The sequence below is a fragment of the Petromyzon marinus genome, chromosome 58, assembly GCF_048934315.1.
Source record: "Petromyzon marinus isolate PM22_M1 ecotype Great Lakes invasive population chromosome 58, UKy_Petmar_22M1.pri1.0, whole genome shotgun sequence".
In the NCBI taxonomy this organism is placed as follows: domain Eukaryota; kingdom Metazoa; phylum Chordata; class Hyperoartia; order Petromyzontiformes; family Petromyzontidae; genus Petromyzon; species Petromyzon marinus.
The window spans coordinates 7,547,128-7,567,008 of record NC_133724.1 but is presented as its reverse complement, the minus strand read 5'-3'; the positions used below and the strand labels follow the sequence as shown (position 1 = coordinate 7,567,008).

The 19,881-nt window shown below is 50.1% G+C and overlaps 1 protein-coding gene across 1 annotated transcript in view; it reads left to right on the top strand.

The window, feature by feature from the left end:
* The window catches only part of LOC116955116 (uncharacterized), a 64,275-nt gene extending 58,238 nt beyond the window's left edge, over nt 1-6,037 (top strand). The window contains exons 4-5 of the mRNA XM_032976109.2: nt 1,026-1,104; nt 2,945-6,037. Of these exons, the coding sequence (XP_032832000.1) occupies nt 1,026-1,104; nt 2,945-2,957 (92 nt within the window). The 3' untranslated portion in view covers nt 2,958-6,037. The remainder of the gene's footprint in view (nt 1-1,025; nt 1,105-2,944) is intronic.
* The last annotated feature ends 13,844 nt before the right edge of the window (nt 6,038-19,881 follow it).

Here is a 19,881-nt window from a genome sequence, read left to right as displayed (position 1 = left end):
TCCCATATAAGTGTTCAACATTTTTTGAAGCACCCCCTGTATATAATAGGTCACGGTACGGCCGTTTGGGCCCTCCTTCATTCCGCACTTGGTCAAATGTTGTTTGGCCTAGCCATCGCGACCACTGAATGGACGCCGACCGCAGATTTGGGGTGACGATTGTGCGTGCAGGTGCCGGGTGAATTGTTGCAATGCAGGACAGCGAGAAGTGGCGGACGACTCGGGGGAGGGGGGGGCGGAGAGGGAGGGTTCGCCTTCGTCCATCGTTGGATCGACCGTAGACGATGACGGCGAATGTACCTGTGTTTTTGCTTATCGCGCACACTGCAAAGTGCACGACCGTGTCTGACGAATGTGTCTGCGTGTGCGAGTGCTCCCGCCGCGATCGTATTGGCTGCCGTCCACCAAAACACATTTCATCCGTGTAACCCACACCGTCGCTCCCGCCACACGCTCACTCCGGGCCACGAACATTCCCGACGAAATTTTGCTGCGACCGCCGCTTTGCAGCCGCTCCTCGCGTTACCGCCGGCGAGCGGCAAAGATTGATGAACTTAGTGCGGGCGTTTCGTCAGCATGCGTCCTTTAAAACAAAAAATGTCATGCCAGACGGGCAGGTGTACGCTCACTCTGACATGGGCATTATAAACCCCCCCCCGTCTCCCCACCCCCCTTAAAAACAAGTGAAACCCAGACCCCAGACCTCGAACATCGATCCCAGGATCTCAGTATTGCTGGCTCAGCTTCTCTGACTTAGCAATTATGAACCCCCTGAGATCAAGAGTGACTCCCAGACCCAGAGTTTGAACTGTGAACGTAGGATCTCAGCAGCGCCGGCTCACGGTCCCTTGAATGATTAGCCATCATGAACCCCCCTCGAGAGAGAGAAGCACCTAGACCCAGGGCTAGAACCTTGAACCCATGATCTCGGCGGTTCCAGCTTGAGAGTCCCTCCGACGTGGGAGATTGTGATGAATCGACGCGGCAACTGTGAGCCATTTGTGCCTCCGTCGTGCTGCGAGCAGGCGAGCTGAAGAACAGCGTGCACGTGGCAGAGGCAGACGGAGAGCACACGGTGGCTGAGGACGGACACGGCAAGGACAGGTGGGGTGGGGTCTTCGTGTTGCCCTGTGATTGCTTTGTGTGGCTTTGTTTATGTGGCATTGTGCTGCGTTGTTTCATTGTTGTTGCTGTGGCTTTATGTCGCTTTGTCGTTTGTGGCTTTGTGTTTGAATTTGTGGCTTTGTGTTGCAGTGCGCGCGTGGATTTGTGTTTTTTGTCGTTCGTGTCTTTGCGTTTGTTCCATTTATGTCCATTGCTTTGTGTCCCTTTGTGTCCGTGGCTCTGTGTCGATTTGTGTCCGAGGCTTCGCGTGGCATGGCGTGGTGTGCTGTCCCCTATATATTTTTCACTCCCCAATTGAACTCCACAGACGGATAGCAGCGAGCAACGCACCAACTTGTAATGATCATTTGTTATTATTGCGTCCTGTAATAATAATGGCAGTCGACTCAACGGTGGAGCCAGCGGCTCTCAAGTCCTAGCCAGGGGTTGATTCAGACCATGGTCCCTCCCGTGCAAGGGGTGGGGGGAGGCGATGTTGCTACGAGTAATCCAACATTAAGGATTAACGTGGGTCGATTATCCAATTACGGCAAATTTAGACCGTGACGGGCACACAATTGTGGACTCGTTCTTTCAAACGACGTCAGGGGATCTCTGAAATCCACTGTGTAGCAGACGGCGATGTACATGCCGCAGTATTAACCAGGGTGGCCAAGGGCTTCAACCGTAAACCTCTGAACGCACTGCCACGAGACTGTGAATGTGTGAAATGTTAAACTCCAGCCATGGTCATTTCCTTTGTGCATTGCCCGCGTGTGCGTGTATGCCAATGTTTACTGTGAGTCTGTGTTTACAATATGTGGCTGTTAGCGCTACGCTGCTGTGCTACGAACCTCGTCGACCCGAGTTCGATTCCCGCTCACGGCCAACACCGGTGACGATTATCTGAACCGGCCCTGGGCCTCCCCTAGGTCTACTCAGCCTCGAATGAGTACCCGGTGCAGTGCGTAGTAAACATCGCCACTTGGGAGACAAAGGCGGCCGGGCGTGGTGATAGCTACCCACCCACTCGTGAGTCGTGCCGGCCTTCATAGGTGCTGCTCGCTAACAGCACTTGCCCCGACGGTCTCTTAAGGCTGTACGGGGGATCTTTGTCTTTATATGTGCCGCTAACTTTTCGTGGCGAGTGATGCATGAACGAGTCGCGCGTGCCACGTTTGGTTTCCCAGCTTCGTCAAACGCCACCTGTGACCAACGCATTGTATGGTAGGCCTTCATCCAGCAGTGGATTAGTAAAGGTCTAGTAGTAGTTGGTTTTTACCCTTTTAACTGGCAACAAAACTGACACCTTTATACAAGGGATCATGCCTTGCATTGACGACAACACTTGCGGTAAAAAAATGCAATACAAAAAGAGACAGCACTGATAATGTATTGGCACTGTCCTTGAAATTGATTGGTCCACACCCGAGACAGCTTTTCTTAGAGCCCAGTCTCACGTGGTGTTGGACCAGATGACGCCAAAAGGCGCACAAAAAAGGGTAAAAACCTATTACTATATATCTTGCTACTGGCAAAGGTGGTCTCATAAGAGTAAAGGTCTGTCAATAATTGCATCATATGAAGTTACCTGGGCCTGGGCGTTGAGTGGCGGGCGCAGTGTTCAGCGCCCTGCGCTACGAACCGGGCAAACCGAAGTTTAATTCCCGCGCACGGCCAACATCGGTGGCGGGTGATGCCTGAACCGGCCACGGTTCGACTTTGACCGTGACAGCGTGGGGGAGCCCCTCATCCGGCAGTGGCTTCACCAGTGAATTGTTATTGTGAGTTTATCGCACGTGTTGCTAATTTTAAACTTTCGGTTTTTTTTCCATTTCAGCCACGAAGAATGAATGTTAACTCCAAGTGAAAGAATCTTCCCCATCAGCAAAAACCCTGATAATTAGCAGACCCATAGCTACCAAATGGCTGGGAGGCTCAACCAGGGCCACGAGTTCTTGAACAGGCTTAGCTTTCTCTGTCAGCCACGCCCTCTTTTCCGTAACCACACCCACTCAACAACTAGCCTCCGCCCACTACCCAGTGAGCTCCACCCACTGCCCCGGTAGCTCCGTCCGCTGCTCAAGTAGTCCCGCCCACTGCTCAGGTAGCTCCGCCCACTGCACGGGTAGCTCCTCCCACTACTCAAGTAGTCCCGCCCACTGCTCAGGTAGCTCCGCCCACTGTTCGGGAGCTCCTCCCATTACTCAAGTAGTCCCGCCCACTGCTCAGGAAGCTCCGTCCACTACTCAAGTAGTCCCGCACACTGCTCAGGTAGCTCCGCCCACTGCTCAGGTATCTCCGCCCACTGCTCAGGTATCTCCGCCCACTGCTCAGGTAGCTCCTCCCACTACTCAGGTAGCTCCGCCCACTACTCAGGTAGCTCCACAGACTACTCAGCTCCACCGTCTACCCAGGTAGCTCTGCCTGTATCACGAGTCCCTGATCATGGTGGGTGCCATTATGAACCCACGGAGAACTGCCCTGACCATACCAGAACATTTGGTTGCTTTTAACCGGACCCCAAGCCACCTCCCTACACCGTGCACATGGCAACACTCACTAGGGCGGGTGAGGGGTTGCATCCTCACTGAGCCTGCTTGAATCACAATCACGGTACGGCGAGTTCAAGTCTTCGTCAGGGGGTCACCCATCAATATCACCATCCTCACCATCACCATCGCCTCTCCCACCATCGTGGCGACTTGTGGAAAGTCAACAGAGGTGGTCCTCTGGAGAAACTGGCCCCTGTCATGGGACTGGGGAATTTACGCCACTGGTTCAGGGTCGCCAATAGAGATGAGTGTTTGCCGCAAGCTCCTTTGAGCGCTTTGATTTTTTTGGATATGTAACTTTAAAAAAAAGAATTACCCCACAAATCGTTCTAATTACAGGGTAATCCAGTCATAGATACCCCACCGATTAAAAATTGCCCTCTTGCCTCTCCTTTGCGAAAAGCGACGGGGGGGGGGGGGAGAGCGTTAAAATAATTCGTCGGCATGTTGAGATTGGAGGGAAGCGCTTTGGCAAGGGCGCAGCCCTGCAATTGCTTGCTCATGCCACTGCCGAAAGGACCTCCACTGGAGGGAGCTCTGCAGGGAGCGCCTTTAGGAGGCGTTTTCGGCCTACTCTTCCACGCTTTGTCCAGACGTCTTGGAAGAGAGACACGCGGAAGACACGCGTAGAGGCTCCGAAATAAAATGTTGTCCTATCGTGTAATTTCTCAATATTTATTTCAGTGGTGTATCTATAAACGGATCACCCTGTATTTTAGACCAAATACTTTCCAGTCTGACTCTAATGGCAGGGTGGGGGGGGGGGATCAGGCCATGAGGCGCGGAGTCTTACGTCATCACGTCGGGGAACTGGCGTGAAAGACGACACCACAGACCCCCCCCCCCGGCCCACGTCGACAGGAGTCTCCTTCAACAGGCCCTCTGTCGTCCGCACCCGATGGCGCTCCACCGTGCTGCGTAAAGAGCGTGAAGAGGAGAGCGCGAAGAGGAGGGCGTGAAGAGGAGGGCGTGAAGGGGAGAGCGCGAAGAGGGGAGCGTGAAGAGGAGGGCGTGAAGAGGAGAGCGTGAAGAGGAGAGCGTTTCACCGCGCGTCGCCCGATGCATTTCAGCCCGCGGAGCCAGGGGCTTGGACGAATCGAGTGAGAAGCCGAATCAGACTACGCCGATGGGTTGCGTTATTGACCGGTCGACGGCATGCGGGCTTGATACGTCAAACCCACGACACACGAGGACCCGGCTCAATCATGCGCGGGTGAATATACTGGATTGCAAAGTCCCGGTGGTGCTGGCTGGCTCGGTGGCTCTGATATGGCCATTGTGAATTGTCTGAGCCACCCCCGATAGCTAAGTTGTAAACGAACGCCGTGGCTCACTGGCAGCTGTTCGTTTCGTCGGAACTCGAATCTGAAATACAATAGAAAATCCTGACCGAGTGAAGGTCACAAAGCTTCGTCCAAGTCTACACTTGACTGCGGTGTTTACTGATATACAGGGCAATGCATGTCCCAGGAATGGAATAGGACGTTGAATGTTATTTAAGTATCAAAAAGCATTTTAAAGTTCTCACTTCAAGGAGACCGGGTCTCAGGTTCTTGAGACTCGGCTCCAGGAGACCGGGTCTCAGAGTCTTGAGACTCTGAGACTCGGCTCCAGGAGACCGGGTCTCAGAGTATTGAGACCCTGAGATCCGGTCTCCTGGAGCAGAGTCTTGAGACTTGGCCCCAGGAGACCGAGTCTCAGGGTCTTGAGACTCTGCTCCAAGAGACCGGGTCTCAGCGTCTTGAGACTCTGCTCCAGGAGTCCGGGTCTCAGAGTATTGACACTCGGCTCCAGGAAACCGGGTCTCAGGGTCTTGAGACTCGGCTACAGGAGACCGGGTCTCATGGTTCTATTTTGTCTTCACTTAAGCATGCATTTAAATACTGGATTGTCAATTACTGTTCAGGGAAGTTTAGTGTTTTTGCATAAAAATTAAACTATTTTATCTCCATATATCACTGGAAACCCAGTCTCCTGGAGCTGAGTCTCAAGACACTGATCCCGAAACCCGGTCTCCCGTATTCTTAATTGATCAGCCTGTAGCACACAATGCATGTTGTAGAGAATTGTAATCTAGAATTCACTGCATGCCTCACAAATACACATGTACATAATGTACAATAGCACTGTGTAACATTTTTTTTGGTTCCTGAGTAGTAAGTGTTATTTACTAATTGCTTATGCCTCAAAAGTATATAAAATGGATATTATTCCCCACAAACTTTGCTTTTGTGACCAGGACAGCGATATTTTGAAATGTATCTATTTTCCATGAGAAAACGGGCGAATTTGTGTCTTTTCGTTCACGTAAAGTCAGAAAAAAACAACATATGATTAAAAATGTACATGTATTTGTACAAAAGTAATACAAAAATCACTGCAAAAGATTTAGACACCAAGGCGCACTTACCACAGGCAGGACTGGCCACAGCGGACCGAGTTCTCTGTGGGGAGGAACAATCTGGAAAAACGACTCACTTCTAAATCTCTGTCGTCATTTTTTGTATTACTTTAGTATAAATACGTGTTAATTTTGATTCATTTTTTTTCTGACTTTATGTGAACGAAAAGACACAAATTCGCCCGTTTTCTCATGGAAATTCGGTACATTTCAAAATATCACTGTCCTGGTCACAAAAGCAAAGTTTGTGGGGAATCATATCCATTTGATATACTTTTGAGGCATAACCAATTACGAAATAACACTTACTGCCCAGGAACAAAAAATACTTGTGTTACATTGTGTCGTCAACGTGCTTCACAGCCTCACGTCTTTGGCTAATCTGATCGTTTTACTTGCATCGTTATTGGGCACATTAGAGGAATGTGGGCGACCCTAAGACACACACACACACGCACGCGGCTCTTCTCTCGTACTCTCACTGAGGTCACACTGTGGCGATGGATTACAAAGGTGTGGTCGAAGTATCGCTCCAAAAACATCGCCCTCAACTCCTATTTCTCGCCGACGAGCTGCGTGATGGGTTTGCTCAACTCGCGTTACTCGCGGCCAAATCCCTTACACGTGGACGTCTCCGCGACCAGACTTCCAGAAATGGGGCAGCCGATTGAGCCGCGCGACGTTTAGAGCCATCAATGTGTGCTCAAAGCGGCCGCTCCAAGACCGGTGAAGGACACGGGCCTCGCGGGCACGCAGCCCAGGTTGGTCGCCGCCGCCGCCGCCAGAGAAGAGCCGCCTGTTATTTTGGGTCATGCTTGTCTCTTTCCTAAGCCATGAGTGGTTGTAATTCTTACTGAGTCTTGAGTTTTCGTGTTTTTTTTTTCTCTCTTTGCTTTGCCGCGGGGCGTAAAGTGAGCGAAGTCGTCGGCCGGCCGTGAGCTGCGTCGACGCGTATCTATAAAGCGAGACGTCACAAACGCCGATCTTAAAACGGACACTACGAATGCATGTACATCTGAATAAAGTTATCAAAAAAAATTCAAGTTATCTTCGGTGTTTTTTGTTTGATTTTGTATTAATTTTAAATTAAAATTGTCCTGTTTAAATGTGGCCTCATTTCCCCCACCCCCACCCCCCACCCCAGATTTATCCCAGTTGTTTCGTCGGCGTCGTGATCGAGAACGGGCCGTGGAGGCAGATAGCGCAGAGCTACCTCTGAGTGACCCTCCGAGTGACTTCTGGTTCACACGCTGTTAACGGGCCGTGGAGGCAGAGATTCACTGAGTGTGGTTCACAGCCCCTCCTCCCACCTTCTGCAACTGGCAAATCATCATTGCATGACGATCAAACTAATCATTTAAAATTCTCCGAAGTGGAGATCAGCCAGAATGAAGTGCAGATGCAAATTTCTAACGCGATGTTTTTTTTTTGTATGGCCATTGGGACTCGGTGTTTCTCGTAAGTGCCCTCTCCAATCTGGAGGTTGGTCTTCTCCTGAAATAGCTCATTGATTTATATGGCCAGTCAAGAATGTCATCGCATGCGGAGTTAACTTGTATCCTCCCCATCAAAGTAAATTCTGTGTTATCATTGTTTCCAGTGTGGGCCCTCTTTTAATTACCACATCGCCCGTGAGATGTCCTGATGCGGTTTGTGATGACCCACTGTTACCGGCATAGTGCAAAGCCAGGCATCGCAGTTTCGGACCAAGGAGGCTGGTGACAATGCAACTCCAGCTCCTTCCACACTTCGTCAAATCCCGACATCCCATCGGAATGATGCCGGTCAAATCCTTCAGGCCATCAATCCAAGAGCCTGAAGAACGCTGCCTTCTCTTTTCATCACCATCTGCAGCGTCTTTTTTCGGTTGTTCTGCCATTCTCCACTTGGCGGTGTTTGCATGTTTTTTTGTTCAATCAAATCACGAGTGCATTTGGTATTCATTCTTATCGTGCAATGCTGTACTCTCGCGAAGCAAGGAGGTGTTTGATAAACACTGCAGTACCTCTGATCGTATACGCAAAGACAATGCACAATATATACAAAGGCCTTTAACAACACACGTTTAATGTTTATTGTCCATCTAATTTTGGAGGGTATTTGGCCAACTAATAATACATTTCCCCTGGGACCCTTTTTTGTCCGTATCAAAGTGCAGCGCTGTAAATGGGCCGCGTGTACTTACCTGCAGTACCAGACAGGGCCCAGCAGGGGCAGTAACTAGGACCGGCATGAGGGTCGCTACAGTCCCCAGCCCCAAAGCAGGCGGTGGGGGGGGGAGCTGCGGGGTGTTCTGGGATCCCCCCGAGACCTCCCACTGGAACTCTCTGGAAGGGAGGCGTGGCCAGGGGCTGACACACCTGGGGAGGTGGATAAAAGCCGGACCTCTGGACGGATTCGGGGGCGAGTTGAAGACTAAAGCCCAGCTAGCTAGGACCCTGGGAGTCACCTGACCCGAGGTCCTTGTAAGGGCCAGGACCGAGTGGCCCAGTGGTCGGGACCTGCACCTTGGCTGGGTCGGGTCAGAGCAGGACCCAGAGACAGAAGCCCCAGTAGCAGGGCACGTCAGCCCGGAGGCGGTACCTCCTTGGAGCCTTGTGTTAATAAACGTGTTGCCTCCAACGTTCGTCTCAACACCCGTGAACCCACACTACAAAAGTGTGAAAAATAAGAATGTGTTTACCCTTTCGGGCAATAAAACAGGTGTTAAGATGTTCAAACACCAAATAGATAAATGTTGACTTAAAGCTTTCGTGACTGCAGGAATTCATATTCTTTGCGTTTTTCGGTAAAGTCGCGTAGATAGAAGAAAAAAATAATAATAAATCACGACGTTTCGATCGCAACACGAGCAATCATCTTCAGGTAAAAAAATACAGCAGCCGAACTTCTGAGGGAGAACAAAATGTATTATATATTTTTTTCCCTGCCTCAGGAGTTCGCCTGCTGCATTTTTGTCACCTGGTGTTGCGATCGAAACGTCGTGATTTTTTTATTTATTTTCTTTCTACTACCTACGTGCCTTTACCGAAAAACCCAAAGAGTACTAAATAGAAAGCCGTTTGCAAGGAATCAAGTTTCCTGCATGAACCACACACACACAGAGTGCTCGTGGGTGAACATGCAAACACAAACGCATGGTTCTCATCATCTATGATGCGTTGTCTTTGCATCGACACTGGTGAGACGACGCCACTAAGAAGCCTCCCGTGACTCGTGGAGACTAATCCGTTTCAAACACACCATTTATTTTGATTTAAAGCTTTCGTGACTGCAGGGATTCATATTCTCGGTTCTGTCGGTACAGTTGCAGTCGAAACGTCGTGAGAATTTTTATTGTTTTATATTTTTATGATTATTGTATTGTTTCCCTTCTACGTGACTTTACCGTCAGAACCAAGACTATGCACCATATACTGTATATTATCAGAGCATGTTCGTTTGGATGCTTTGCCACACGTATGTGTGGTTTATACAGATTTGATGCCTTGCAAAAGATTTCTGTTTGGTGTTTGAACATCTTAACGCTACTCCTGTGTTAGTGCCAAAAAGGGGAAAACCCTATTTATTATTTTTCATAATTTTGTATACCGGCAAAAAAGTCCCCATTATATCACTGCTCGTGGTTCGTTATACGTGGTTCTGATACTTGTGTAGGGTAGTAGTTAGTGGCGTCATGTCACGCTCGCCCCCGGTACGGTTGACGGGATGTCCCCCTGGGGTATTTAAGGGGGGGCCCGTGACGTAAACGGGGTCGTCGTGGTAGTCCGGGGCACGTGACGGTTGGCAGTTGGGACCCCCAGGATCGGGGAAGTCTAACACGGGACTAAGAGCGGCTCCTTTCCCGACTGACCGAAGTTGGATCATCCCTCGGCCAGTGCAGTGGGAAGAGCCCGGATAGTCGGAGGGGGGGGGGGGGTGGGGATTCCCAGTACCCTTCCCTGGGGGAGAATAGACTAGCCAGGAGTGTAGGCGTCAGCAGTAACGATTTAGGCGTAAGCCTCCAAATAAACCTTGGCGTCAGCCCTTCTGAAGATCTGCCTCCGCTTCACAATTTGCACCACAACACTGGCAATGCCTTTGTACTGTTCGCGTTTTGCTGTTCTCTGGTCTGACACTGGTGGTGAGACTAGACCATGAAGAAGGCTCCCGTCTCTGGTGCAGGCCAGTCAGTGTCAAAGACAATGCCATCGTAGATTATCAGAGCGCGTTCGTTTGCATGTGTAGGGGACTCATTGGAGAGTACACGTTACACAGAGCTACTTAAGTTTTATGAAGCAGAAAGAACACGGGAGGTGTTGAGAGAGAATAGAAAGAGAACAGGCTGGGAAGGGATCATTCATGAGAGGGTTCTGTAGCAAGGGAACACAGCAGGTTAAGAATTAAGGACCCAGGAGGGAGACGTATTAAGGGAGCGTCGCGGGCAATAGGAGCACTTGCCTGGGACGAAGACGGAGTGTCACTCCGCTCTAGTTTGTTGAGAAACCTCGTTGCTAGCTGTTAAAGGTCTCTCACCCTCCTCCTCCCCTTCTACGCCTCGTCGGAGTACCTTTACACATGTTTTGCCACAAGCACGTGCTTATGGTTAATACCACGGTGGAATTGACCAGGACGGCCGCGTGGTTTGAACCGCGAACCCCTGCAAACACGCTACCGCTGGGCCATGTCATGATACCCTCATGATGCTCTTCATACCTCGAACTTCAGATGGCTCGATCCATTTTAAGATCACTTTATTCAACGTCCAAATATCTGCTGTATATAGCGTTTAAGTATTCTGGGACACATGCCGAACTCAACCTATTGATCTTCCAGGATTTATTTCGTGGAGTTAAAATGTATTCCTGCCATCCCTATTACTTGTATGTGTATCCTTTTCTGATTTCCCCGACCCCCCATCCTCCGCTATCAAGCTGCCATGGCAAGCAAGCAAAGCGGTTTCCTTCCACGACATTTATGGAAATGCTTGCGCCAGGTATTTTTTTGCTTCGTTAGATGTAACCGTAGCCAATGTCATCATGACGATAGCTTTCAATGCAAAAGGGTCCTCCCTGGACTGCAGACACAACAAGCATCCTGTTATGCAAACAAATTAAAGGTCGTTTTCCTGGCGTGGCCCAAATTAGGGGCTGATCTATACGACTCCGTAAATTATCTAAATTGAGGTGTGAACGCGGGCACTTAAAGTGCCCATTAGTTCGATATAATTCCCTGGGTGCCTCGTGAAAACACCACCCCCATTCGCACGCAATTATCTCTTGTCACACTGCGTGTGCCCCTCGGCCACACAGCACGTTGGAACTGGGTCCTATAGTGCAGGGTGCTTCGAAACAAATGTTAACGCCTCTGAGAATTTGCCAACACAATAACCACGAGAGAACGTGCTGTTGCCTCCTGGGCTCTGGAGGTCACCTGGAGAAGATCCCAGGCCACGCGTTGACAACGATGGCGAACAAGTGGGAGACTTCTTCTTTGGTTCTTTCGGTAAAGTCACGTAGAATGAGAATAAAATAATAAATTGATAAAATAAAATAACACGATAATATTCTCACGACGTTTCGGCCACAACACAAGCGGCCAACTCCAGCGCTGTCCTCCAGACAGTCTCGTCCCTTCACCTGATGAAGGCCGCTTGTGTTGAGCCCGAAACGTCGTGAGAATATTATTGTTATTTTATTTTATCAATTTATTATTTTATTCTCATTCTACGTGACTGTACCGAAAGAACCAAAGAAGATGAATCCTTGCAGTCACGAAAGCTTTAAATCGAAATTTAAGTGGGATACTCTTTGACTTTCTGAAGCGTACTATCCCTTCTTTTTTCCATTAGAAACGATAGTCCCATTAAAGTGTTAACGTTGTTTTTGAAGCGCCATGTATAACGGTTGGAGGTAGTTGCTTCTGCCAAGTCGACTTTGCAAGAGGAGACAAACGTCTTTGATGTATTTCTATTTTTTTCAACGCTCCACATGCCCCCAAATGGTTGATAAATCGTTCTGCAGCTCTTATCCACTCTACCTCGATGCCGGCCTCTCTCTCTCTCTGCGCCGTACAGAAAGGTCCATTTGCCATGAAAACGTCGCCTGTTGTATGGTTAGTGCACGGCACGGTATTGCTACTGACGAATGCGTTGAGTGTTCGTGTTACTTTTTCGCAAGAGCTCTCAACCACCCCCCACCCCCGTTATTAAATCCTCTCCTTTTGAGAGTCGGAGCGAGCGAAGCAGGTTTGAATCCGTCTCGCACCACGCCACCACCCCCCCCCCCCCCCCCCCCAAGGTCTCTCCCACCCGTCACCAACGATCCCCCAAGGGCATTCAGCAATACGCGGTGTGGTTAACGTGCCACCTCCTGGCTAACCAGGGTACAGCAGTGCAAGCTCGTGCGATTCGTGTCTGGCTGTACGTGGGGGGGGTGGGATTGTTCGCTCTCCGCGTAATGTAACGCGTACCACGTGTTGTGACGGGTCCGCTGGTACCTCGTCCATGTATGGTATGAAAACTATTAATAATGGAGTTGGTGAAACATCCCAATGTAGGACCACAGACCTTGGGCAATTGTTGGAAAATAAGTGCCTACCCCCCCCCCCCTTCACACGTGGGGGTTTCTCTGCGTGCTCCCAGTGTCCCCCCACAAACACAATAATGGAGTTGGTGAAACATCCCAATGTAGGACCACAGACCTTGGGCAATTGTTGGAAAATAAGTGCCTACCCCCCCCCCCTTTCACGCATAGGGGTTTCTCTGCGTGGTCCCAGTGTCCCCCCACAAACACAATAATGGAGTTGGTGAAACATCCCAATGTAGGACCACAGACCTTGGACAAGAGTCGGCGCCTATTCTAGCTGATCCCCTCTTGCCTGCGGTGTCTTGAATGCAACTGGGCAAATATCTAGGGGCCGTCCATAAATGACGTCACGCGATTTTGGACGATTTTTGACCCCCCCCACCTCGTCACACGGCGTCACAAAAAGTCAGACCCCCCCTCAAATATGACGTCACAAAGCTCTGCCCCCCCCCCCCAATTTTTTTAACATGCTTCAAATCGCTTTAAACTATTGTCACATCGTAGTGCGTATTTAATGTGGCGCTGCACTCTGATGTTGTAGGAGAAAACATTTATTAAAAAGTCTGTTTAATTAAGTAGAACGTGTTGTCTATATTTAAAGTTGTGGGTTTTAATGTGACGTCACATTTCTCAAACCCCCCCCCCCCCATCGTCACAAATGTCTGACCCCTCCCCACCGCCCCCTAGGTGCGTGACGTCATTTATGGACGGCCCCTTACGATTCTTTACATTTCCACATGATAAGCCACTTCTTTAAGCTGTCGTTTGTGGCCAGTTCGCTTCTGAAACAAAAATAACAACGAATAGCTCAGTCAGCTAAAGCTGTAAAATAAAAAAAAATCGTTACATTTTAGTCAATTTATTGATACTAATGTCCTAACCTTTCCAATACGTTGCTCTCCTATCGTGTTTTTTTATTGATTGTTGTTGTAACTTCATGACCTGGGCCGACTTCACATCTGTTACAAAGAGCGTCAGAGCTCATAGGATTTCTCCAGGATAATTTAAGATTCTGATCTGATATGAAGAAGGGCCATAGCCCGATACGTTGCATATGTATTGTTTTAAGGCAACAGCGTTATTGACAAATGTGTTGAGTTATTTTATTCAAGAAACCTGAGGGACCTCAGTGAAACCCAAGAAACCCGAGGGATCTCAGTGAAACCCAAGAAACCCGAGGGATCTCAGTGAAACCCAAGAAACCAGAGGGATCTCAGTGAAACCCAAGAAACCTGAGGGATCCCAGTGAAACCCAAGAAACTCGAGGGATCTCAGTGAAACCCAAGAAACCCGAGGGATCTCAGTGAAACCCAAGAAACCTGAGGGATCCCAGTGAAACCCAAGAAACTCGAGTGATCTCAGTGAAACCCAAGAAACCCGAGGGATCTCAGTGAAACCCAAGAAACCCGAGGGATCTCAGTGAAACCCAAGAAACCTGAGGGATCCCAGTGAAACCCAAGAAACCCGAGGGATTCCAGTGAAACCCAAGAAACCTGAGGGATCTCAGTGAAACCCAAGAAACCCGAAGGATCTCAGTGAAACCCAAGAAACCCGAGGGATCTCAGTGAAACCCAAGAAACCCGAGGGATCTCGGTGAAACCCAAGAAACCCGAGGGATCTCAGTGAAACCCAAGAAACTCGAGGGATTTCACTGAAACCCAAGAAACCCGAGGGATCCCAGTGAAACCCAAGAAACTCTAGGGATCTCAGTGAAACCCAAGAAACCCGAGGGATCTCAGTGAAACCCAAGAAACCCGAGGGATCCCAGTGAAACCCAAGAAACTCGAGGGATCTCAGTGAAACCCAAGAAACCCGAGGGATCCCAGTGAAACCCAAGAAACTCGAGGGATCTCAGTGAAACCCAAGAAACCCGAGGGATCTCAGTGAAACCCAAGAAACCCGAGGGATCTCAGTGAAACCCAAGAAACTCTAGGGATCTCAGTGAAACCCAAGAAACCCGAGGGATCCAGTGAAACCCAAGAAACCCGAGGGATCCCAGTGAAACCCAAGAAACTCTAGGGATCTCAGTGAAACCCAAGAAACCCGAGGGATCTCAGTGAAACCCAAGAAACCTGAGGGATCTCAGTGAAACCCAAGAAACTCGAGGGATCTCAGTGAAACCCAAGAAACCCGAGGGATCCCAGTGAAACCCAAGAAACTCGAGGGATCTCAGTGAAACCCAAGAAACCCGAGGGATCTCAGTGAAACCCAAGAAACCCGAGGGATCTCAGTGAAACCCAAGAAACTCTAGGGATCTCAGTGAAACCCAAGAAACCCGAGGGATCCCAGTGAAACCCAAGAAACCCGAGGGATCCCAGTGAAACCCAAGAAACTCTAGGAATCTCAGTGAAACCCAAGAAACCCGAGGGATCCCAGTGAAACCCAAGAAACCTGAGGGATCCCAGTGAAACCCAAGAAACCCGAGGGATCTCAGTGAAACCCAAGAAACCCGAGGGATCTGAGTGAAACCCAAGAAACCTGAGGGATCCCAGTGAAACCCAAGAAACCTGAGGGATCCCAGTGAAACCCAAGAAACTCGAGGGATCTCAGTGAAACCCAAGAAACTCGAGGGATCTCAGTGAAACCCAAGAAACCCGAGGGATCTCAGTGAAACCCAAGAAACCTGAGGGATCCCAGTGAAACCCAAGAAACTCGAGGGATCTCAGTGAAACCCAAGAAACCCGAGGGATCTCAGTGAAACCCAAGAAACTCGAGGGATCTCAGTGAAACCCAAGAAACCCGAGGGATCTCAGTGAAACCCAAGAAACTGTAGGGATCTGAGTGAAACCCAAGAAACCCGAGGGATTGCAGTGAAACCCAAGAAACCCGAGGGATCTGAGTGAAACCCAAGAAACCCGAGGGATTCCAGTGAAACCCAAGAAACCCGAGGGATCTGAGTGAACCCCAAGAAACCCGAGGGATCTCAGTGAAACCCAAGAAACCCGAAGGATCTGAGTAAAACCCAAGAAACCCGAGGGATCCCAGTGAAACCCAAGAAACCCGAGGGATCTCAGTGAAACCCAAGAAACCCGAAGGATCTCAGTGAAACCCAAGAAACCTGAGGGATCTCAGTGAAACCCAAGAAACTCGAGGGATCTCAGTGAAACCCAAGAAACCCGAAGGATCTGAGTGAAACCCAAGAAACCCGAGGGATCTCAGTGAAACCCAAGAAACCCGAGGGATCTCAGTGAAACCCAAGAAACCCGAGGGATCTCAGTGAAACCCAAGAAACCCGAAGGATCTCAGTGAAACCCAAGAAACCCGAAGGATCTCAGTGAAACCCAAGAAACCTGAGGGATCTCAGTGAAACCCAAGAAACCCGAGGGATCTCAGTGAAACCCAAGAAACCCGAGGGATCTCAGTGAAACCCAAGAAACCCGAGGGATCTCAGTGAAACCCAAGAAACCCGAGGGATTCCAGTGAAACCCAAGAAACTCTAGGGATCCCAGTGAAACCCAAGAAACCCGAGGGATCTCAGTGAAACCCAAGAAACCCGAGGGATCCCAGTGAAACCCAAGAAACTCGAGGGATCTCAGTGAAACCCAAGAAACCCGAGGGATCCCGGTGAAACCCAAGAAACTCGAGGGATCTCAGTGAAACCCAAGAAACCCGAGGGATCTCAGTGAAACCCAAGAAACCCGAGGGATCCCAGTGAAACCCAAGAAACTCTAGGGATCTCAGTGAAACCCAAGAAACCCGAGGGATCTCAGTGAAACCCAAGAAACCCGAGGGATCTCAGTGAAACCCAAGAAACCCGAGGGATCTGAGTGAAACCCAAGAAACCCGAGGGATTCCAGTGAAACCCAAGAAACCTGAGGGATCCCAGTGAAACCCAAGAAACTCTAGGGATCTCAGTGAAACCCAAGAAACCCAAGGGATCCCAGTGAAACCCAAGAAACTCTAGGGATCCCAGTGAAACCCAAGAAACCCGAGGGATCTCAGTGATACCCAAGAAACTCGAGGGATCTCAGTGAAACCCAAGAAACCCGAGGGATCCCAGTGAAACCCAAGAAACTCGAGGGATCTCAGTGAAACCCAAGAAACTCTAGGGATCTCAGTGAAACCCAAGAAACCCGAGGGATCTCAGTGAAACCCAAGAAACCCGAGGGATCTGAGTGAAACCCAAGAAACCCGAGGGATTCCAGTGAAACCCAAGAAACCTGAGGGATCCCAGTGAAACCCAAGAAACTCTAGGGATCCCAGTGAAACCCAAGAAACCCGAGGGATCTCAGTGATACCCAAGAAACTCGAGGGATCTCAGTGAAACCCAAGAAACCCGAGGGATCCCAGTGAAACCCAAGAAACTCGAGGGATCTCAGTGAAACCCAAGAAACTCTAGGGATCTCAGTGAAACCCAAGAAACCCGAGGGATCTCAGTGAAACCCAAGAAACCTGAGGGATCTCAGTGAAACCCAAGAAACCCGAGGGATCTCAGTGAAACCCAAGAAACCCGAGGGATCCCAGTGAAACCCAAGAAACTCTAGGGAACTCAGTGAAACCCAAGAAACCCGAGGGATCTCAGTGAAACCCAAGAAACCCGAGGGATCTCAGTGAAACCAAGAAACTCTAGGGATCTCAGTGAAACCCAAGAAACCCGAGGGATCCCAGTGAAACCCAAGAAACCCGAGGGATCCCAGTGAAACCCAAGAAACTCTAGGGATCTCAGTGAAACCCAAGAAACCTGAGGGATCCCAGTGAAACCCAAGAAACCCGAGGGATTCCAGTGAAACCCAAGAAACCCGAGGGATCTGAGTGAAACCCAAGAAACCTGAGGGATCCCAGTGAAACCCAAGAAACCCGAGGGATCTCTGTGAAACCCAAGAAACCTGAGGGATCCCAGTGAAACCCAAGCAACTCGAGGGATCTCAGTGAAACCCAAGAAACTCGAGGGATCTCAGTGAAACCCAAGAAACCCGAGGGATCTCAGTGAAACCCAAGAAACCCGAGGGATCTCAGTGAAACCCAAGAAACCTGAGGGATCCCAGTGAAACCCAAGAAACTCGAGGGATCTCAGTGAAACCCAAGAAACCCGAGGGATCTCAGTGAAACCCAAGAAACTCGAGGGATCTCAGTGAAACCCAAGAAACCCGAGGGATCTCACTGAAACCCAAGAAACTGTAGGGATCTGAGTGAAACCCAAGAAACCCGAGGGATTCCAGTGAAACCCAAGAAACCCGAGGGATCTGAGTGAAACCCAAGAAACCCGAGGGATCTCAGTGAAACTCAAGAAACCTGAGGGATCCCAGTGAAACCCAAGAAACTCGAGGGATCTCAGTGAAACCCAAGAAACCCGAGGGATCTCAGTGAATCCCAAGAAACCCGAAGGATCTGAGTGAAACCCAAGAAACCCGAGGGATCTCAGTGAAACCCAAGAAACTCGAGGGATCTCAGTGAAACCCAAGAAACCCGAAGGATCTGAGTGAAACCCAAGAAACCAGAGGGATCTCAGTGAAACCCAAGAAACCCGAGGGATCCCAGTGAAACCCAAGAAACCCGAGGGATCTCAGTGAAACCCAAGAAACCCGAAGGATCTCAGTGAAACCCAAGAAACTCTAAGGATCTCAGTGAAACCCAAGAAACTCGAAGGATCTGAGTGAAACCCAAGAAACCCGAGGGATCCAAGCCCCGCCCGAGAGAAGAGGGGCGGGGCTTGGCTACGCGGGGGGTTGGGGGGCGGGGTGAGCCCCTCCCCCCTCCCCCGCGGCCGTGTTGTGGTGACGTCACTGGCAGGTTTTTGCTGGAGCCGGAAGCGGCGCGCGCTGCCACCCGCTGCTCCTCCTCCTGCTCCTCCTGCTGCTCCTCCTCCTGCTGCTCCTCCTCCTGCTGCTCCTCCTCCTCCTGCTGCTCCTCCTCCTGCTGCTCCTCCTCCTGCTGCTGCTCCTCCTCCTCCTGCTGCTCCTCCTCCTCCTGCTGCTCCTGCTGCTGCTGCTCCTCCTCCTCAAGCGAGCCGCGCTCTGCCCGAGGTGCCCGGCGTTCGGTCGTCGGCGCTTCGGCTGTGCTCGCCTCGTCTCAAGAGGCACGAGGGTAAATCTCACACGCGCACACTCACACCACACTACACACACGCAACACACACTACACACACTACACTACACACACTACACACACACACCACACTACACACACTACATTACACACACTACACTACACACACTACACACACACTCACACTACACACACACTACACACACTACACAACACACACTACACACACACCACACTACACACACACTACACACACACACCACACTACACACACACTACACACACTACACTACATTACACACACACTACACTACATTACACACTACACTACACACACTACACTACACACACTACATTACACACCACACTACACACACTACATTACACACACTACACAACACACACTACACACACCACACTACACACACACTACACACACACACCACACTACACACACACTACATTACACACACTACACACACTACACACACACACTACACTACATTACACACACACTACACTACATTACACACTACACTACACACACTACATTACACACACTACACTACACACACAAACACACACTACACTACACACACTACACTCACCACACTACACACACACTACACTACACACACTACACACCACACTACACACACACTACACACACACTACACACTCTACACACACTACACTACACACACTCTACACACACACTACACACTCTACACACACTACACACACTCTACACACTCTACACACACACTACACACACACTACACTACACACACACTACACACTCTACACACACTAAACTACACACACTCTACACACACACTACACCACAACACACTACACTACACACTCACGTCGTCTGCTCTGCTTCGCCCCCCCCTCACACCACGCCTGGGCCCGGCAGAATCGTGCGCGCCTCCCGCGTATTTTCGCTATCAGACCTTCGTGTTATTTGTGTTTTACGTCAAATATGCAGCATGAGATAAGCGAACAAGCAGAAATCGCGCGCCGCTTGGCTATTGCGTTATTCCGCGCAGACGGTCACGATCAGACTACGTGTCGGTGTGAGGGGCCGACACACATTTAAAAACATTGTTGGATTTGATGATGATGGTGATGTTGGTGATGGTGATGTTGGTGATGTGGGGGAGGGGGTTGGTGTTTAAAATTCGCGTGTTCCCTCACTAAAGGCCACCGGTGACCGCCTTTGCAATGAAGAGCACCTGAGGTACAGTGCGCCGGTGGAGTCATCTGG